Source organism: Triticum dicoccoides, chromosome 3B (assembly GCF_002162155.2).
Source record: "Triticum dicoccoides isolate Atlit2015 ecotype Zavitan chromosome 3B, WEW_v2.0, whole genome shotgun sequence".
Taxonomy (NCBI): domain Eukaryota; kingdom Viridiplantae; phylum Streptophyta; class Magnoliopsida; order Poales; family Poaceae; genus Triticum; species Triticum dicoccoides.
Window position 1 is genome coordinate 597,852,597 of NC_041385.1, and position 19,926 is coordinate 597,872,522.

Genomic DNA, 19,926 nt, shown 5'->3' on the forward strand with positions numbered 1-19,926 from the left:
GAGCTGCGGCGGCGCGGGACAGGCGACGGGGACACGCGGCGGTGGCCGATTGGACGAGGGGCGCGGGGCGGACATGTCCGGCCCGAGCGGACACGTCCGGCGGCGGCGAGGGGAAATTTTAGGGTTTCGGGGGGATTTCATCCGCGAATTTTGGGGGAGGGGCTAGTTTTATAGGTAGAGGGAGCTAGGAGTGTCCAAATGAGGTGCGGTTTTCGCCCACATGATCGTGATCGAACGACCGAGAGCATGGAGGGGAGTTAGATGGGTTATTGGGATGTTTTGGAGGGGTGTTGGGCTGCAACTTAAAAGAGGCCTTTGCGGGAGTGCGGTTAACCCTTGGAGTACCAAACGAGCTCCAAATGACCCGAAACTTGACAGGTGGTCTACCGGTGCTATACCAGGGCCACTTGGCAAGGCTCGGTCCATTCCGAGAATGTTCAACACCCGCACACGAAAAGGGACAAGAGGGGTGCGTCGGTGCACGTGGGAGTGTCGGATTGCGAAACGAACAACGGGGAAAATGCTCGGATGCATGAGACGAACACGTATGCAAATGAGATGCACATGATGACATGATATGAGATGCATGACATGAATAAAATGAAAAACAAAAGACAAAACCCAACCACGGAGGGAATATCATATCACATCGCCGAAAATGGCAAGAGTTGGAGTTACAAATATGGGAAGTTACATCCGGGGTGTTACATCGCCCCGCGAACCGGCACGCGCCTTGCCGGGTCGCTCGACCCGGCAAGGCCCGCAACTCGGCCAAGCTCTTCGACTCTGCAAGGTACGTCGACCCAGCCACAGCAAGTGGCGCAAGACAACCCAACCCGGCGCCACCAAGGCTTCCCCAACAAGCCGACCCCACCCGTGGCGTGCACGACAACCTAGCCACGGGTCAGCTCCCATCCCATCCAGGTCGTACGATGGGACGAGACTTCAATCACCGATGACCAACACTACAGTGCTTCCGCCCATGCCTATGGTCAGCCGGAGCGTGGCAACAGTGCCCCTTACCTACCCGCTGACCGAGACTGGCGTGGCAACAGTGCTCCCGCCTTCACCGCTGACGGCAGCAAGCGGCAGCCTGACGGAGAGCACTGTACATGACTCGACTCAGCCACGCCCCGACGATTGACAAGACGGTGAACAGTCCCCCTAGGCACGCGGGGCCAGCACCTAGGGGAACCCGGGGAACCACAAGCCCTCAAGCGGGACTCAGCCCGGTATCCCGAACACCGACAATACGGACCCACCGACTCGGCGTATTACCATTGTAACCCTAGGTGGGTTGATCTATAAAACCCCCCAGGAACCCACGCCTACAGAGGAAGGCATACGTATGAGACACGAGAGGAACACAAGCAAGCATAGGACTAGCCACCCAATGGCAGCACCGGAGAGAAGGAGCAGCCCAAGCCTTGGCCAGCTTCCTTCCTCCTCCATACAGCTCCAGGAGCAACATTGTACTATCGATCATCCAACTAAACTCGGCAGGACTAGGGGTATTATCTCTCCGGAGAGCCCCAAACCTGGGTATGTCCGACGTACCGCGCGCGCGCATGCCAACCTCGCCTTTGGAGCCCACCAGCGCCCTCGAGCCTCCTCCTCTCTTTAGCCATCCCTTGGCATCTGCCGTGTGCCCACCACGACACCTCTTCTTATCCTGTCTTCTACCTCGTGCTTCTCTCTTCTCCCTTGAGATCCTCTAACCCCTCCTGCTACCTCGCCGTCGGTGACTCCCAGGCTCCGTGGTCGTGACAATCTAGTATCAGAGTCGCCGCTCCATAGTGTCCAATTTTTTTTCGAATCATACCCGGCAAATCCGAGGGACGGTCGCGGATCACCCTAGGGTTTGATCTGCATAAATCTTGACCTGAGGTGGGTTGATTCGAATAAATCCACGACGACGACGACCTTCAAGGACAACCCGCAGACATGTTTCATCGCGGACGGGATGGAGGCGTTCCAGGAGCGGATGCTCAAGGAGTTCGCCGACCTGCGCGCCATGCAGGGGAAGTGGGAAGCAGTGGAGGGCATCTGTGCTTAGCTTGAAGCTCTCAACGCAAGCTCTCCAAGCAATCTACGCGTCTCGATCAGGTCCAGATCAAGGTGGATCTCTCTTGTGACACGCTGGGGCAGGTGCAGCAGACTCAGTTCCATGCTGTTCAGTTGGGGAAAACACCGGCGGGGAGCGGGAGTTCTCCACCAACAGCGTTTGAGGTGTCAGACGGCATTCTGCGGGCTGGCCCTAGCCGAACTGCTCGTGTACCGCCACCACGCCCAATCTCGGTGCCGTCACCGGTTCAGGTACCGCCAAATCCTCTGGTAATTCCGCAGCCCATGCTACCTGTGGAGGAGGAGCACACCGCTAAACGCTGGTGGTTGCCAAAGATGGATTTTCCTAGGTTTGACGGCTCTGAGGTGCGGATATGGTTGGACAAGTGTGAGGCATTATTCAAATTGTATCACATACTGACAGTTTTAAAGTCACGTCTGCTTCTCTGTATCTGTCAGATAATGCTGCTCACTAGTACCAGGCTTTTAAGCAGACATGGGTGATGCACACTTAGGAACAGTTTTGCGTTGTTGTTCTGCAGGAATTTGATGTCAATGTGTATAGGCAAAAGATGAAGGAGTTGATGCTATTGAAACAATTGGATACAATAGAAGAGTACAAGCAGCAGTTCTTACAGTTAGTGTGCACTGTCAAACTATATGGACCAACTATAAGTGACACACTTTTGGTCACTAGGTTTATCATGGGACTGAAAGAGGAACTTCGAGCAACAGTGGAAATGCAGATCCCTACCTCAGTGCAGTTAGCTGCTCTGTATGCATCAGTTCAAGAGGGCCTTTTGCTCCAACAAAAAATAGGCAAACCCACTTATGCAAAATCAGCATATACAAAAACTGATAGTCGGTTGGGATTGTCCACTGGTGAGCTCTGGAAGTCCAAACAACTAATATCATCCTGCTAATGGATTGTGTCATAAATGTGGAGAGAAATATATCACATGACACTTGTGCAATCCACCAGGAGCACAACTTAAGGCTGCTGAAATGGTAAATCCTCATGAGATCATTTCAAATGTTGTGCTCGATGCTCTAGTGGAGGGAGCTCATGAAGAATGTGCTATGATCTCAGTTACTGCTCCTTCTGGGGCTGCTCACCCTAAGACAATTGAGCTGAGAGCTCTGGTGCAGAAAAAAGTAGTGCTGATATTGGTGGACTCAGGGAGCACTCACACCTTTGTGGATAAGGCATTATTGGACAGGATTTCTGTCACTACTGAACCTCTCACTGTTCCTATGCATGTTAAGGTAGCAAATGTGAATATGATCACTTGTACTGAAGTAGTCCCGCAGCTGACTTGGTGGATGCAAGGACACAGTTTCACTAATCCCATGCAAGTTTCACCCTTGGGAGGTCATGATATTATACTGGGCATGGATTGGCTAGATAAGTGGGGAGTGATGAAATGCCACTGGGCTGACAAGTGGATTGAGTTCCAACATGGAGGCCAAGAGGTCAGATTGCAAGGTGTGCTACCTGTCAAACAAGACCATCTGGAGGAAGTATCTGCTGAAAAACCGCTAAAGTGGGAGAAGGGTAATGATGTGTGGGCCACTGCTCTATTGAATAGGATAGGAATGCCACCTGCAACTGAGATCCCTCAAGAAGTGCAACAAGTACTGGACAGAAACAAGCAAGTATTCCAGGAACCTAAAACTTTACCTCCTCATAGAGCTTTTGATCACACAATCAATCTCTTGCCAGATGTTGTGCCTGTTAACTGCAAACCTTACAGATATTCTCCTCTGCAAAAGGACGAGATTGAGAATCAAGTGAAAGAGATGCTGGAAGCTGGTCTAATCACACCTAGCACGAGTCCCTTTGCTGCTCCAGTGCTATTAGTCAAGAAGAAAGATGGTACTTGGAGGTTTTGTGTAGACTACAGGAGGTTGAATGCAATCACAGTGAAAAACAATTTTCCTATGCCAGTAACTGATGAGATACTAGATGAGTTAGGAGGGGCAAAATGGTTTTCCAAGTTGGACCTAAAGGCTGGGTACCATCAGATAAGAATGAAAGAAGAAGATGAATTCAAAACTACATTCAAAACACACCATGGGCAGTTTCAATTCAGAGTAATGCCTTTTGGTTTAGCTATTGCCCCTCGCACATTCGAATGTGTTATGAATTTTGCTTTTGCTGGGCCAAATAGAAAGTTTGTGTTGGTGTTTATGGATGATATTCTAGTTTTCAATTTCACTCTAGAGGACCATATAAATCATCTACAAGTTGTCTTTGATATACTAAAAGAAAATCAACTGTTTGTGAAGGAGAGCAAATGTGTTTTTGCCCAAAAATCTTTGGAATGTCTGGGGCACATTATCTCTGACCAAGATGTGGCTACTGATCCTGCTAAAACTGAAGTGATGCTGCAGTGGCCTGTTCCAACTATTGTGACTGAGTTAAGAGGGTTTTTGGGCTTGACTGGCTATTACAGGAAATTTGTGCAAAATTATGGTATTCTGACAAAACCTCTTACAGCTCTTTTGAAGAAACAAGCTTTTGAGTGGTCTGAAGCAGCTCAGAAAGCATTTCAATTGCTTAAAGAGGCTATGGTTAACACCCCTGCCTTAGCTCTGCCAAAGTTTGACAAGACATTCACAATGGAAACAGATGCCTGTAATACTGGTGCAGGGGCTATCTTGTCTCAGGATGGACATCCTATAGCATATTACAACAAAGCTCTTGGTGTGAACAGCCAAAAGAAATCTATATATGAGAAAGAATTCTTGGCAATAATGATGGCAATAGACAGATGGAGATTTTATCTAAGCACGGCCCCTTTTGTGATCAAGACAGACCATCAAAGTTTGTGTCACTTAGGGGATCAAAACTTAACATCTAACTTGCAAAGGAAAGCAATGACTAAATTAGTGGGCCTCCAATTTTCAATACAATACAAGAAAGGGGTGGAAAACATAGCAGCTGATGCTCTATCCAGAGTAGCCCATTTGTTATCTGTCCAAAGTGTCTCAATTAGCAAGCTAGTTTGGATACAAGAAATCCTTAACTCCTATTCAGTTGACCCAGAAGCTCTTGCCATGCTGCAACAATTAGTTGTGGATCTAGCTGCTTGTCCTGGTTTTCAGCTACAGGAAGGTCTTATCAAGCAAGATAATAAGATTTGGGTAGGAGCAAATACTGGATTACAAACCAAGCTCATACAAGCTTTTCATTCCACGCCTGTAGGGGGTCACTCTGGGATTCTGCCCACTTATCACAGAGTCAAACAACTTCTCAGTTGGAAAGGAATGAAAATTGATGTGAAAAACATTGTTAAGCAATGTGGCACTTGTCAACAGGCGAAGCATGAGCTGTTTAAAGTTCCTGGACTGATGCACCCTCTACCTGTGCCTGACAGTCCTTGGCAAGCTATCAGCATGGATTTCATAGAAGGTCTCCATAAATCAGAAGCATATTCAACTATTCTAGTGGTGGTCGACCGTTTCACCAAAGTGAGTCACTTTCTTCCTTTGAAGCATCCCTTTTCTGCAGCTTCAGTGGCAAAAGTGTTCCTCAACGACATTGTTAAATTGCATCGGCTATCCCTGACAATTGTGTCAGACAGGGACAAAATTTTCACCAGTTCTTTTTGGAAAGAGTTGTTCGGGATCTGGGGCACAGAACTGCAAATGAGCACAGCCTACCATCCTCAAACGGATGGCCAGACAGAGCGAGTAAACCAATGTCTGGAGATGTACCTGAGATGTGTTGTACATGAATTTCCAACAAAATGGGCCACTTGGCTTCCGCAAGCAGAGTTTTGGTATAACTCAACTTATCACTCTTCATTGGGGTGTACTCCGTACAAAGCACTATATGGTTATGGTCCTAACATAGGTCAGTTGCTGGGGCATCCTACATCTCCAAACCCTGATATGAATTCCTGGCTATCATCTCACACTCAACACACAGTAGCTCTGAAGGATCATTTGGCTCGGGCTTAGTGCAAATACAAGCATTTTGCAGATAAAAACAATTTGACATAGTGTTTTCTGTTGGGGAAATGGTATATCTGAGACTGCAACTATATGCGCAATCGAAAGTGGTTAATCGCCCTTGCCACAAACTTGCACTAAAGTACTTTGGACCCTACAAGATTTTGGAAAAGATTGGAGGTGTTGCCTATCGTTTGGAGCTACCTAGGGGGAGCTAAGTGCATCCGATTTTCCATGTCTCGCAGCTCAAGAATCATGTGCCGGACCATACGCCAGTGTTTAGCACCTTGCCTGTGCCAATAGACCTGCCAGCTTCAGGGGTGGGTCCTGAGGAAATTTTGGAATGTCAGTTGGTCAAGAAAGGAAATGCAAGCCATCTTCAAATCTTGGTGAAATGGACGAAATTTCCAGCAGCATCGGCAACCTGGTTTCCGTCAGCACCAGCATGGGGACACGCTGGTTCTTCAGGGGCGGGTACTATAAGTGCCTAGGTGAGGTTGTGCGAGGTGATCGCCAGGCGAGGCAAGGCGGGAGCATTTGAACGAGTCAAGTGGGCTGTGCCCAGGCATGGGCCGGTGGCCGTGTAATCTCGGGTGGGCTGGCGTGTGTTATATAAGCCAGTGTGTAAGGCGATTGTGGCATCGAATTTGAAATAGAATTGCTCTGAGCCTCTCATTCTCCTCTCCTTATCCTGTCTTCTACCACGTGCTTCTCTCTTCTCCCTCGAGATCCTCTGACCCCTCCTACTACCTCGCCGCCGGTGACCCCCAGGCTCCGTGGTCGTGACAATCGTCCGCCGCTCCGCCTCCTAAATCGGTGGTTGTTCGCTATTTGAGGCCTCTGCCACCCCCTTCCTCCACTACTCGCATCATCCATGGCTGCCGTCAAAGTCTTCGTCGGCGACCGCTACATGTTGATTGACGCATCAGGTCCTAGCACTGTGGGACGGCGCTCTTTCCACTCCTCATCTCTGCCGCCGTCCGCCTCCTTTGGTCGACCAACGTCTCCTCTTCGCCGCCGTCTGCCTCGTCGCCGACGCACTTCCTCCGAGGCCCGTGTTGAGGAGAGGGGGGATGCAGTGGGGTGGTGTGTGTGGCTGGGAGTGGGCGGTGTGGCTGGGAGAAGGAGAGTAGTGGGATACGAGTGTTCGCGACCCCCCGTTGATTTTCCGAACTAGATCCCGCGCTGACGTGGCTGACCGCTCTTGCTTCAAGATTCATACCATGATCCAACGGCTCAGACGACGTTCGGGCTGAAACTCTAAAAATCTGACATTTGGTAGTTATCTTATCCGTTCTTTTTAGTGCACTTTATGCAGCGGTGTTTCTGAATTCTCTAGTCAGTGCCTTTCCAAGGTTCCGAAATTAGGCCGAATACTCGATTTTTATACACAGCGCTGCTCCGAATCAAAGGTAGACGGAACCTGCTTCACAAAGGCCGGGTACGCGGAAGCAGGGGCAGCAGCAGCAATAGGAAAACGGAAAAGCAGAGGCCCTCAAGTCTCGAGCCCGTGCCTGTCGGAAGCGGATGGCAAGGCGTGTAGAAAAGCGAGGAAACAAACCCCGCGAAACCAGCGAGTGGACCATGACGTGGACATGTCGATGCCACCACACACACACACACGCCAGTGCGTGACATGGAATCTTCTCTGCTCTTGTCTCTCCTGCCGCCCTGCCTTTTCAAGGTAGTGGAAATGCAGCAGTGTAGTACGTATAAATTAGTGCAAAGAAATTGGAGCCAAAAAAAGTGATACGCATGTAAAATGAACGAATATGTTTCTACATCTTCAACCTACAAAGACAAAGAGTGGGAAGGGGATTTTAAAACGACGGTAGGGGTGAAAGCGGCTGAGGGCTAACACAACCGGGTCTCTTTGTTTAGCGCATCTCCGTCACCACAAGACCCTCCGTTTCAAAATAGATGACTCAACTTTATATTAAAGTTAGTACAAAGTTGAGTCATCTATTTTGGAACGGAGGGAGTAAATAATTGGCTTAGCGAAGAAGCTCAGCTCCGGCCAATCAGGTTCAGACGTTTTTTCCACTTGGAATCGAGAAGATTCACACATATAGCTGAAGAGTAGGAAAGGAAAAGGCAAGAAAAGACAGAGAACAGCCTAGCACAAGACCCCCAAGGAGGACAGACTGACCCAAGTCAACTACCAATTCGCTGGCTTTCCACCCAGCATGCATGGCCCAGGAACCCAACCCAACCCACCCAACTCGGTCCGGCCCGGCCGCTCCACTACGCCCTCCCACTGACTTTTTACCACCGCACACGCCGAGCAATACAAAAGTGGGAGGCGTCGGCAGCAGCCGCACTGGACCGGAGCAGACACATTGCAGCTTCCTCCTCCCACCTTTCCCCACCCGCTGCTAGCAGCACCGCCGCGTCCAGATCCGGCGGCCGATCTCCCCCGCCCGTCTCCCCATGGCGGCCGGAGCCCTGGGCCTGGCCCTCGTCGCGGCGTTCGCGCTCGCGCTCGCGGGGGCAAACTCCGAGGGCGACGCGCTCTCGGCGCTGCGCCGCAGCCTGCGGGACCCCGGCGGCGTGCTGCAGAGCTGGGACCCCACCCTCGTCAACCCCTGCACCTGGTTCCACGTCACCTGCGACCGCGACAACCGCGTCACCCGCCTGTGCGTCCCCCTCTCTTGCTCGCCCTTTAGTTTTGGTTTGGGTTGGGGCTGTGGTCTGTCTGTGCATGGTGATTCGGATAGCCAGGCTCGCGTCTTTGGAGAGCAAGCGATTTTGCAGCGGCTGTGTTGATTCCTAGCTATAATTTGTTCCCGACAGGACAGACCAGTGTTAGGTGCATCTGCGTAATCGAGGATTTAGTACTCAATACTGGTAGATTATTGTTGGCAGCGAAGGGTGGGTATGGTCCTACGTGAATCAAAAGAAGAGTCTGATCGGAAGTTATCTGTTTGAGCAAGTGTTCTCAAGTTTTTCTTTTTGTTGCTTGGGGCAATAAGGTTGAAGTTTCCCAAGACTGAAGAAGTTAAACCATTTATATAGACTGAAAAGGGAAATAAAGTAAAAAAGGCGGGGGGAAATAAGTTACTGTGCTGGGATAGTTGGTGTTGTTTGTGTTCTCCATGATTTTTCACTGCCTAGTGCTTGCCAATGTTCCTTGGGATCTCGGATGAAACATTGTATGCCTGAATTTTTTGCATTTTCTTCTGCATGCCCTATCTTCTTAGGATCTAAAAATAGTCACTAATTCACTATACTCCCTCCGATGACTGATCCATATTAATTGTCGCTGATTTAGCACAATCCAATCCATTTTAATTGTCGCTGATTTAGCTAAATTGTCGCTGAGGGAGTAACATATTTCTTTGCTGTATATATATAAAAAGTGCGGACATGCATATTGTTCTCTTTTCTGGGAGAAAAGCTGTCGATGATTTCTTGTATTTATATGAGATCAAAATTTTACAAGAATATCTTCATCTGATTGTTCTCTTCAAATGCCCCATCTTGCAGAGATCTTGGTAATTTGAACTTATCTGGTCATCTGGTGCCCGAGCTTGGTAAATTGGAGCATTTGCAATATCTGTAAGTTCTTCTTTCATGTGGTTTGGTTCTTATTGCTAATTTCTCTCAGTAGTAAGATGAAACCTACTGTATTATTTTTGTTCACTGCTGTTTACACATAAAGTTCCATCATCTGCAAAATACACTATATTCATTGAAGTAGATGATGTGTCCCATTTAAGTCGCAATTTGCAAAACACCAACAGTAGCATCTGATCATCAAATTAGTGCTGATTGATTTGTCATTTGGTCGGATATGTGGCTCTTGTAACTACCAAATCATGTGGGCTTCTCCATAGATGGGCTATATCTACTACAAGAGATAGTTTTAACTTGTATGCATGTGATCTCTGTTTGTAAAGCGTCCCTAAAGCGTCGCTTAAGCGACGCTTAAGCGTTAGAGCGCCCTCCAGGCTCAAAGCGTCCAACTCGCTTTAGACATGTGTCTAAGGCGTCCGCCTTAGACACTAAAGCGTCTGAAGCGCCTGCTTAGGCGTCCTGATTGGCGCTTTAAGGCAGAGAGGACGCCTTAGACTTGCCAGGCAGGGTACAGAGATTCCTGGCAGGGAAACAGGGCTGGGCTCACATTTGAAACAGTTACAGGAGGGGAAAGAAAGAGAGAGAACCAAAACCAGAGCGTGCAAATATCCAGGCTTTCAGCTCTTTCCTCTCTCCTCTGGCAGCAGCTTCCTCAGATCTGCACCAGCCTTTTCTGCTCTGTTGTGTGTTATGCTATGCACAACTCCTCTGCTGTTAGGTGCTACTGCCTCTCTTATAGCAATTGGCTAGTTGCTTACTGCTTAGTGGATGGATCAGAATATATGGGCTCACTGGTGGATTAGAATCAACATATATATGTCTCACTAAATGGTGCTCTATTATACTGCCCATCAGGTTCAGAGTCTGTCTAAAGCGTCGCCTCGCTTTACGCTTTATCGCTTAAGCAGTGAGGCGCCCCCCAAGCGCCTCGCTTCGCTTTACCGCTTTATAAACATAGCATGTGATTTATACTAGCTTTGTTGTTGGTAAAGACTTTGAACTAGGATGGCACATGTTCCAGCCTCCAGGTGTAAATTTGTTTGAACTTTCAACTTATAATTTAGATTGCTTCTTTTTTCAGTGTAAAGCTTATGTATTAAGTTGTGTCACATGATATAGTAGCTTTACAGTACTACAACCTATGTTAATTAAGCTAATGGAATCCTCAGTCGGTAGCAGAACTTGAAAGCAAAAAATGAATAGTAGAGACATGGATTAACCTGCTATTATGACTAAGAAATCTTAAGATAGTCAGATATAAATGGAGCTGACCATGGCTTCCATTATAGTATTGTACGACCATTACATGCCTTAGGTTAAACAAGTAGATATGATGCTATTTTCTGTCCTTCATTGGTGTCCTCCGAAAACCTGTTCAGTACACTGTTTAACTAAATAACTAATGCACATTATCCTGTTTTGAACAGGTATGTAGGATCCATTTCCATTTTTGCCGTTGGTGCATTTTGTTTACGTTCTATTTCTGTAGAGTTTGTTTTGAGGATATTAAGGCCTGATGTATCGAACTTTCCGTTTAGTGTTGTTAACTAATTATTCATCTCAATGCAATGCAGTTGTATTGACTATTAGTGTTGCAACAGGGAACTTTACAAAAATAACATTGAAGGAACGATCCCGTCGGAACTTGGTGATTTGAAGAACCTAATTAGCTTGGACTTGTACAAGAACAACGTTTCGGGGACTATACCTCCAACACTTGGGAAGTTGAAGTCCCTTGTGTTCTTGTAAGTTTTATGCTCTTCAAATACTCTCTACATATGAAATAGTTATCACATATTAGCAACTGAATGCGGATTTATTGCTGTTTATGCTAAAGATGAACTTTCTGTATTGTTCTAATGGTCTTGGGTTGTGCTAGGATATCCGTTCGCAGCGGCTATGTACAGATGTAATTCTATAATTCTGTATTTTATGCTTAACGCACGGTTGTGCTTTTCATAGGCGGCTCAACGGCAATCATTTGACTGGACCAATTCCAAGGGAGCTGGCCGGAATATCCAGCCTCAAAGTTGTGTAAGTACAGTTTCATTTCCAATGATGAGTGCAGTTGGCTCCACGTGAATCTTCCATGTGATAATTTTGGCTTCATTGTTTTTCAGTGATGTTTCTGGTAATAATCTGTGTGGAACAATTCCCACGACTGGACCATTTGAGCACATTCCTCTCAGCAAGTAAGTTTGCTTGCCTTCTTTAATGTACTGCGACATTGAGATTTTCAAGATATGCCCACAATAGAAGTTTCAAACTAATAAGAACTCCAAAGATATGCCTTCAATTTTAGGATGTCTGTCTCTTAACCAATACTTAACATAGGCTTATTAAATCATCCCTCTGATTATTTGACCGGCCAATACGTGGATCCTAAAATCACATAGTACATTTTCTCATCAGTTCCTCACACTTAGTTACACATCTATGGCTGGATGCTTCCATATTTGCAAAATTAATTTGGTTGACTGTTTCCATGATAAGGTGGATAACCACTATTTCTGATACGGAAGATATAATCTTATCATTCTGAAAGGGCATCATCCAAGTGTGTGAGTGCAAGAATGGGAGGCTTTTTGTCACCTATTGTGCTGCTGTGGGTTCGAGCATAGTTTAGCTGACCCATTCCAAGCACTTCCTTCGTCACCTGACACTAGTGTTTTCTTTTTCATCCCTTTCTGTTAAATCTCTTTTAAGTATTTGATATGTTTTGTGAACCAAAGTGCATGGATAACCTTTTGAGCCGGAGTGGGCACATAGCGCCGTAAACTCACATCCTAAATGAAGTAATGAACTGTAATTCTACAAGTGCATCTCAACCACTATGTTTTCTTTTCATAACGATGCATTTTTTTTATTTGTATCCACTCTCCACTTTCCAGTTCATGTTCAAAAAACCATTACGTTGTTCCGTTTGTCGAGCCATTCGTTGACAAGTGTGGGCGTTCTGTTTTATGTGCAGCTTCGAGAGGAACCCACGCTTGGAAGGACCAGAACTACAAGGCCTGGCTGTATATGAAACCAACTGCTAAACGGCCACGGGAAGGTGGAAAATGCTTAGGAAGTAACGGGCGTACAAGGTTTACCGGAGATCGGGGTGATATAGATTGTTAGGTCCGCAGTTTGCCACTTTGTAATGTTCCTCCCTACATAGCGTTGTCATGCCATGTGTGCCTTGCTCTCAGCAGGGAAGTTGAGTTGTTGTATGTTGTGTAGCAGAACGATGCTTTCTGCCTGTGGAAGTAAAACATAAAGATTGCCTATGTGTCATGACTCAAATGGTATTGTCATCTACTCATCTCTATTATTGCACCTTTTGCTTGCTTGCTTTGGGCAATGCATCAATTAGATCTACGAGTAGCATTCTAGCTGGTGGATAACTGATGTAGGGCTGATATGTCATTGGTGTGAGATGTCCAAGCAAGAGTAGCTGGCAGACTTCCAACCTTTTTTCTGACCTGATGTATATATCAAATTAAATTCTTATAGCGGTGCCAACCAAAACAATTGAAGTAAATAAACGGATGGCTGTCGCTGGCATTTATACTGCCTGTCCTTTTGGAGATGGGCAAAGTTGACCTCTGCTAATATCTTGAAAAATATTCAGGTTGGACAGTTAAAAATCATGTGTAGGTTTGTCCCAAAAGCATCTTCACAACATGTACGAGCGAAATTACTTTCGTTACAGGGAAAGAAGTTGCCAGTGACAGTGATTTCCTTCAGAAAAAGTTACTGGGGCAATTATTTCGATATGAGATGAAACTGTCAGACACGATCGGGCTAGGCTTGGGCGATTGTAGCGGCCTCGCTGAGAGCATGGTTAATAGCACAGCCTGCTGCTGGCTATAAGCCCCTGCCACATCATCTATAAAGCCTTCCCACACAATAAGCTGGCTTTTAGGTTGGCTCTAAGACTGACCCTAATAAAGACATGGACATTTGATATTTGCACCTGTTATGATCCAATACATACAACACCTTTGTGGCCATTTCAATCAGCATATATCTGCCATTCATACCAATAAGCAACTTCTTTCCAATATTGGTCGTTCTTGTAATTTGATTGGATTGGATCATTTGAATTATTCAACCAAGCACCAACCTACAATATTACCAAAAGAGGTTTATTCTTCTCCTAGTAATGTAAAACATGGAGACCAACATGGAGATCAGATTTTTGCTGATGTGGACTCCGTTGCACCCTGCTGAATAGGACTATTGTACTTGCTCTGAGAGTGATCGACTGGTGCCACCGAGCCAGGGTCGGACCCAACTCGCTACCCGAAACCGGGGCGACCGTGATGCTTCCGCTGCGGCGCTTGTCGCGGGCCTGCCGCCGGCGAGGTCTCGCCCAGTTCGCCGCCGGAATCCCCCGGGAGGCGGCGGACGCGGTCGTGGTGGGCGCCGGCGCGGTCGGCCTCGCGGTGGCGCGCGCGCTGGCCATGGCCGGGCGCGAGGTGGTGGTGGTCGAGGCGGCCTCCAGCTTCGGCACCGGCACCAGCTCCCGCAACAGCGAGGTCATCCACGCCGGCATCTACTACCCTCCCCGCAGCCTCAAGGTCCGCCCCGTTCTTGCCGAGCCGTATAATCCACGAGTTCGTGTAGAAGGATTCTAGTAGTAGCTTTCTGTGATATTTCAGTTTAGTTCAGTCAGTTCTCACCAGTCACCACATTGGACAGTTGACATTAGCATTTTAGCATTTCAGTCTCTTAGGTGTCTGTGTCCTTAGAGTTTGAGACTGGTGTACAAATACTATTACTGAAAATAAAACACATATAATTATCGGGCAAATAGTAATCTTCGTCCCTGCTTTGTGTTATTTTCAGTTTTGCACATTGCGGTAGCAATATTCTTGTCGATACTTTTGAGCTATATATATACTGTCTCTAATGCTGAGTGCACTTGTAGAATCACAGTTCATTACTTCACTTTCCCCTTCTGCCCGTCTATGGCATTCTTAATATAATGATCCTTTTCTCTGTCCTATTCTATTTGATGAATTACCAAAGTGCTTTCTTGCCATGCTGAAATTAATTACAGATTTTTTTTCCTACGAAATGTTTTTTGTAGGCTAATCTTTGTGTAAGAGGAAGGGAAATGCTCTACAAGTACTGCGCAGAACGAGCAATCCCCCATGAACGGCTCGGTAAACTTATCGTTGCTACTGGTGTTGCAGAGACTGCAAAGCTGGACATGCTCCTCAAGAGTGCTAAAGACAATGGGGTGGATGATCTTCAGATGATGGAAGGTTCTCAGGCCATGGAGATGGAACCTGAACTTCGTTGTTTGAAAGCTTTGCTATCACCTAGTACTGGGATTGTTGACTCACATTCATTCATGCTCTCCCTTTTGGTACTTGGCTAATCTGTTCTTGATACTTACCATTTTTGTCTTCGCATTGTTTATTTTGCCTGCTACAATCCTTTAAATGATTTAATTATTTGAAAGGTCCCTTTTCACACTCTCCGAGGGTGAAAAAACTGTATAGATAACTGAAATAGCGCTGCGTAGAGGGCCTCTGCACTATCGAAACAATTTTAACTAGTTAAGATATGTTGATGTTTCTTTCTTTCGTTTTCCTTCTCAAATGAGCTCCCAGCAATGTTTGGAAGGTTCAGGCCAGATAATCCAAAATATTTCACATGCCTCTTTCCTGTACACGATTATATTATGTTCATTTTATGTTAGTCCACTTCATCGTGTTGCATCATGCAAAACTCTAAATCTTTTCATGCTGTCATGCGATTTCCTTTTCTTGTGATGCAGGCTGATGCTGAAAACCTAGGCGCAACCACATCATATAACACAGCAGTCATTAGTGGGCGTGTTGGAGATGGAGGGCTCGAGCTTCATATTTCTGAAAGCAAAGAGCTGGAGAACCATTCTATAGGCTCTCCTGTACTCCCACAGATTGTTTTGCTTCCAAAACTTCTGATAAATGCAGCAGGTTTGAGTGCAATTCCACTTGCCAAAAGACTTGATGGCCTTGACCAAGCATTTGTGCCCCCGGCTTACTATGCCCGTGGATGTTACTTCACCCTCTCACAAACCAAGAGTCCTTTCAGCCACTTAATATACCCTCTACCAGAGGATGGTGGCATAGGGGTCCATGTCACACTAGACTTAAATGGCCTTGTTAAATTTGGACCAGATGTTGAATGGTTAGATGGTAAAATGGATGACATGTCATGTTTCCTGAATAGGTAAGCCATTATATGTGATCTTTTTTACTTGTTATATACACATCGCTGAAATCGATGGAGTTACAAATACTACCTAATATGGCATGCTAATGTTCTAGTGGTGTCCAATATTTTAAAATAAAGTTACTATAGTTGTTGCCTAAAATTTACTGATTTATATAAAAATAGTTTCCCCTTCTTGAAAATGCTAAGATGTTGTATGACTTTTAGCATCTATGTACATCAGATTTGATTACTCGGTGAACCCCACCCGATGTTCTGGATTTTACTCTGTGATAAGGAAGTACTTTCCAAATCTCAAGGATGGTTCTTTGGAGCCTGGTTATTCTGGGATCCGACCAAAGCTTTCTGGCCTGGGACAGCGCCCTTCGGATTTTGTTATTCAGGTTATTGTCTGATTTAACATAGTTCTTATTCATTTCCAGCACACTACATCAGCTTCGAAGTTTAATTTTCACTCAAGTATGAATCAATAAACCTGTGAAGCTGAACACTCTGACTACTGCAGGGGGAGGAAGTCCACGGTATTCCTGGGCTGGTTAACTTGTTTGGTATAGAATCCCCTGGTTTGACATCAAGCTTGGCAATTGCAGAACACATTGTTTCAAGGTATAACAGCACTTGATTCTCAAACAAACACCGATTGATGAATTGCAGCAGGATGAACTCAGGACGGCTGGAAATTCATGAATTGCAGCAGGATGAACCCAGGACGTCTGGAGGCTATCATGTGAATCACATTGCTTACAATGATTTCCTTGTTTATTTCCTTTTATTTCGGGGGAGAACAAGATGCGGCTTGTAAAGGTGTAACTCTGCAGCTTATAGTTGAATAAACAGAATATATCAATTGCGGTTTTGATGTATAGAAAAGTGGATCCTCACATAGGTTTTGTGGGAAGAGGATCCTCTGCATTACAAGCTTGTGTTAAAGACCATTTGATGAAAATTGGATGGCCATGATTGAACGGAAAGCATGTTGGTCGTGCACATTTTCTTGCATAAAAAATACGAGGCAACTCTGATAATTTGGCTCTGCTTTCTAATCGTAGAATGCAAGTTAATCAGCTGCCAGGACTGAAATTCTATCACAAATATATTGATAACAACACAGGCATGATTTTCAACTATACCCATCAGAATTGTTCTTACATGGCGACTGTGATCACTTAACATTTCGAGAAATTGACATAAGGTAATAGACTAATAGCAGTACATTCTCCGGCATAGGATCCACAAATAGCACCAGGCAAAGGTTATAAAGGTATCTGAAAGTAATGGATGGGGGGTTGTGGAAGGGCAAGGGCGATGTCACAGGGAAGAGAATCTCTTCAAGCGCCAGCTTGTCTGTTCCCAAATGTCCAGCTTTCGTCATTCCTATCATCTGAAGTTTAGCGAACGACGGTGAGTAAATTGACAGGTCAGCAAGAAAACAAAAACATTTTTTTTAACAAGATAATAAAAACTAAAAGCATCTCACCGCTTCCTTTGCGCACGCCACTTGTAAACAGTCTGTGATGCTGAATTTACAATTTCTTCTTCACGGAGCTTCCTTTTGCGTCCAGGTTTCTGCCCCAGTATTAAACAAGTTCAGTAACTTCAAACTTGACAACAAAAACAGTACAACTTTACTATCAACATGACCATCAAAATTTCATAAGCCAGTTTGTTTTAAGATTTTGACTTTAGGCTGCTTGAGACATCGGTTGATGGCAAAACCTGAACTGGTTCAACTGAGTTGTATTTTTTACATTCAATAAACATAAAATTTTATGGTTCAGTCAGAGAAAACACACCTTCAGTTCCTTCTGCAAGGCCATGTCCGCATACAATTTCTCAAGATTCTTAACCCTTTCTTTCCTGCTTTCCAACTCCTTGTAGGAGGAAGCTGTTTTCCTGTAAAGAATTTGATGGGATATAAGTTTATCAGGCAGTACCTGATGCACTAACGTGCAGAGAATCAAGATAATGCTTTGAGCTAGAGAACAAAATCGCATCCCACATCTAAGCCATTACCACTGAGTAATTTGCTGAATGCATTTACATTCACACCCACATCAACCATGAATAGCATGAACTAAATCACCAAAACACCCAAAATCTCAAGTCTCAATAATGAAGCAGGTATTTCTGACGAGAATAAAGGCTAAAGAGAACAGATCCAACATTCATTCACTAATGAACCGATAATGAAGGCTATCCTTCCCAAGTACTTATAACATTAATCACAGTAGCCACATATACAACACGGAAATCATATTCCCAAAAGAACAGCACACTACCTCTTTATACGAGAAGGGATGTTGCCAAATTGAGGTGTACTGCTGCTTTGACCTATCCTAGATCGTATTTCTTTGGCTTCTTCTCTGAAATAAAACAGCTAATCATCTCAATATTTACAAAATATTAGGTGGCCAGCCAGCGACTTATAAATGAATCTTATAAAATCAATCCAAAATTGAAAAAAAGGTAAGTAGCAAGAATGCCACGTTTATACCTGTCTTCCGCAAAGTAAATGTGCTTGTTTGAACGCTTGTCATCCACTGAGTGAAGGGTTGAGCTCAACCGTTCAACTTTCTACAGTCAAAGGGGTGACATTCAAATTGGAACAGAAATATAGGATTTAGCCACAAAAAACGAAGTACTCATTTGTTTTGAATATGTCGAAGTCACCGCAAACCTTTCTTTCACTTTGAACAGCCTGAAAGATGTATCCCATGTCTTTATGCTTCAACAGCATACGTTCCTCTTCGGTGTATTTATTATTTGCTTCAGGCCTAATAAAAGGTACACGATAATCCAAATTAACACGTAGAATATACCAAGGTTCGAACTGCCAGAGTAACTACTCTATAACGTACTTGGGCCTATGGATTCCATCCACGGTTTTACTGTTGATCATCTTGAAATAGAACTCATCTGGGTTCTTGAATGATGCCTTCTCCTTCAGATTCTGTATTTACCAGATAACAACAAGGACCGTAGGTTAGTTATAAGATAGCTATAATAAACATCCTATTGGGGTGGAAACAGTTCAACACCTATTTTTTACATGCCCAGTGGCCAGGGTAGTCTGGCGATCCATTGGGGTGGTTTTAGGCACTGATAAATGTCCAACGAACTACTGGCAATACTTCGTATGGTGTCACAACTTTCTCCCTGGGAAGAAAACTTTCTACACGGTCGGCTTAGCGGCCACTTGTTGGGCCATATGGTTGGCGCGCAATCGAGCTACTTTTGAAAAGAAACAAATCAAGACTCCTTTTGAGATTGTGTTCTCTCTGTGCTCTTTTTTGCTCTACTGGACAGGTCTACAGCAAGGGGACGACGCCAGGGAGCTGCGCACAGGAGCTGAGATGATCAGGGCTAGCACGATGCAGCTGATGAAGATGTGTGGTGCTGTCAAGCAACCGATCCAAGGTGCCTGATGCTTCAGAGATGCTCTGACTGAAGAGATGGCTGGCACGTGAAGTCTATCTTTTGCTGCTTCTTCCCGGAGGAGATGTTTCTTTCCATCTGGCATGCTGCTGTGTTTACCCCTTAGTATGGTCTTTTGAGAATGTAATAGGCTAGACTTTATGTTGTGCTACTCAGGTTTTCACCCCATGACACTCGTTTCGATGGCGAGCGAGTGTGGTGGGTTTCCTGGTAGTGCTGGAACTCGCTCTACCTCTTTCCCTCCTCCTGACTTTTCCCGTTGGAACTGGTTGTATTTCCGTTCTATGCAATGGAAAGGGGTAAAGCCCGGTTCTAAAAAATATATATAATAAACATCCCAGGAATGTACCAAATAAACAGAAGAAAATGCCCTCTGAACTCTCCTAGGTCTCAATGGTGTGTTTGGGTTGAGCTCAATTCGATTTTCGGCCAATGTTGGCAAAACAAAAGAACTAGAGCCAGTTAAAGGGGCACATCACATGACATAGGTGAAGAGAAGAAATGGCACACAAGAGTCCCAACTTGGGAGCGAACAGAAGCAATACCCTGATGAAATCCTCCTTGCGCTGGTAGGCCCTGGCGCGGAGGATATGGTCCTTGTGCTTCTCCAGAAGCCCGTACTTCTTCCGCGACTCCCTGCAACACCAATCCGAAATCCAAACTCAGTCCGCAAATCAG

The 19,926-nt window shown here is 45.5% G+C and overlaps 3 protein-coding genes across 5 annotated transcripts in view; 2 read left to right on the forward strand and 1 right to left on the reverse strand.

Moving 5' to 3' along the window:
* The first annotated feature begins 8,329 nt into the window (after positions 1-8,329).
* LOC119277335 (leucine-rich repeat protein 1-like) lies at positions 8,330-12,918 on the forward strand. Its single transcript, XM_037558608.1, has 6 exons — positions 8,330-8,657; positions 9,508-9,579; positions 11,199-11,342; positions 11,560-11,631; positions 11,718-11,789; positions 12,569-12,918. The coding sequence occupies exons 1-6, from the start codon at positions 8,452-8,454 to the stop codon at positions 12,636-12,638; spliced, it is 636 nt and encodes a 211-aa protein (XP_037414505.1). The 5' UTR covers positions 8,330-8,451; the 3' UTR covers positions 12,639-12,918.
* A 974-nt stretch (positions 12,919-13,892) lies between these two features.
* LOC119277332 (L-2-hydroxyglutarate dehydrogenase, mitochondrial-like) lies at positions 13,893-19,278 on the forward strand. Of its 2 annotated transcripts, none has more exons than XM_037558604.1 (6): positions 13,893-14,165; positions 14,678-14,959; positions 15,374-15,810; positions 16,037-16,196; positions 16,319-16,419; positions 19,120-19,278. In XM_037558604.1, exons 1-6 carry the CDS (start codon positions 13,908-13,910, stop codon positions 19,163-19,165), a joined length of 1,284 nt encoding a protein of 427 aa, XP_037414501.1. In that variant the 5' UTR covers positions 13,893-13,907; the 3' UTR covers positions 19,166-19,278. The 2 variants fall into 2 exon arrangements, with proteins under 2 accessions (XP_037414501.1, XP_037414502.1); XM_037558605.1 differs by lacking the exon at positions 19,120-19,278 and adding an exon at positions 16,508-16,647.
* LOC119277334 (probable U3 small nucleolar RNA-associated protein 11) overlaps positions 16,889-19,926 on the reverse strand; it is a 3,755-nt gene continuing 717 nt past the window's right edge. Inside the window, exons 2-9 of one of the 2 annotated variants that reach the window (XM_037558606.1) lie at positions 19,794-19,884; positions 18,672-18,763; positions 18,491-18,587; positions 18,308-18,387; positions 18,093-18,176; positions 17,607-17,706; positions 17,291-17,379; positions 16,889-17,194 (exon numbers count right to left, since the gene is read on the reverse strand). In XM_037558606.1, coding sequence (XP_037414503.1) covers positions 17,191-17,194; positions 17,291-17,379; positions 17,607-17,706; positions 18,093-18,176; positions 18,308-18,387; positions 18,491-18,587; positions 18,672-18,763; positions 19,794-19,884 — 637 coding nt within the window. In that variant the 3' untranslated portion in view covers positions 16,889-17,190. Of the gene's footprint in view, positions 17,195-17,286; positions 17,380-17,606; positions 17,707-18,092; positions 18,177-18,307; positions 18,388-18,490; positions 18,588-18,671; positions 18,764-19,793; positions 19,885-19,926 lie in introns of those variants that run through there. The other variant, XM_037558607.1, reaches the window with a different exon arrangement.

Bases quoted from the DNA above. Each gene is read 5' to 3' on its own strand.
- LOC119277332 (XM_037558604.1), top strand. From the start codon at position 13,908: ATGCTTCCGCTGCGGCGCTTGTCGCGGGCCTGCCGCCGGCGAGGTCTC. The intron at 14,166-14,677 runs GTCCGCCCCGTT...TGTTTTTTGTAG, and splicing joins ACCCTCCCCGCAGCCTCAAG to GCTAATCTTTGTGTAAGAGG. The intron at 14,960-15,373 runs GTACTTGGCTAA...CTTGTGATGCAG, and splicing joins CATTCATGCTCTCCCTTTTG to GCTGATGCTGAAAACCTAGG.
- LOC119277335 (XM_037558608.1), top strand. From the start codon at position 8,452: ATGGCGGCCGGAGCCCTGGGCCTGGCCCTCGTCGCGGCGTTCGCGCTC. The intron at 11,343-11,559 runs GTAAGTTTTATG...TGCTTTTCATAG, and splicing joins TTGAAGTCCCTTGTGTTCTT to GCGGCTCAACGGCAATCATT. The intron at 11,790-12,568 runs GTAAGTTTGCTT...TTTTATGTGCAG, and splicing joins GAGCACATTCCTCTCAGCAA to CTTCGAGAGGAACCCACGCT.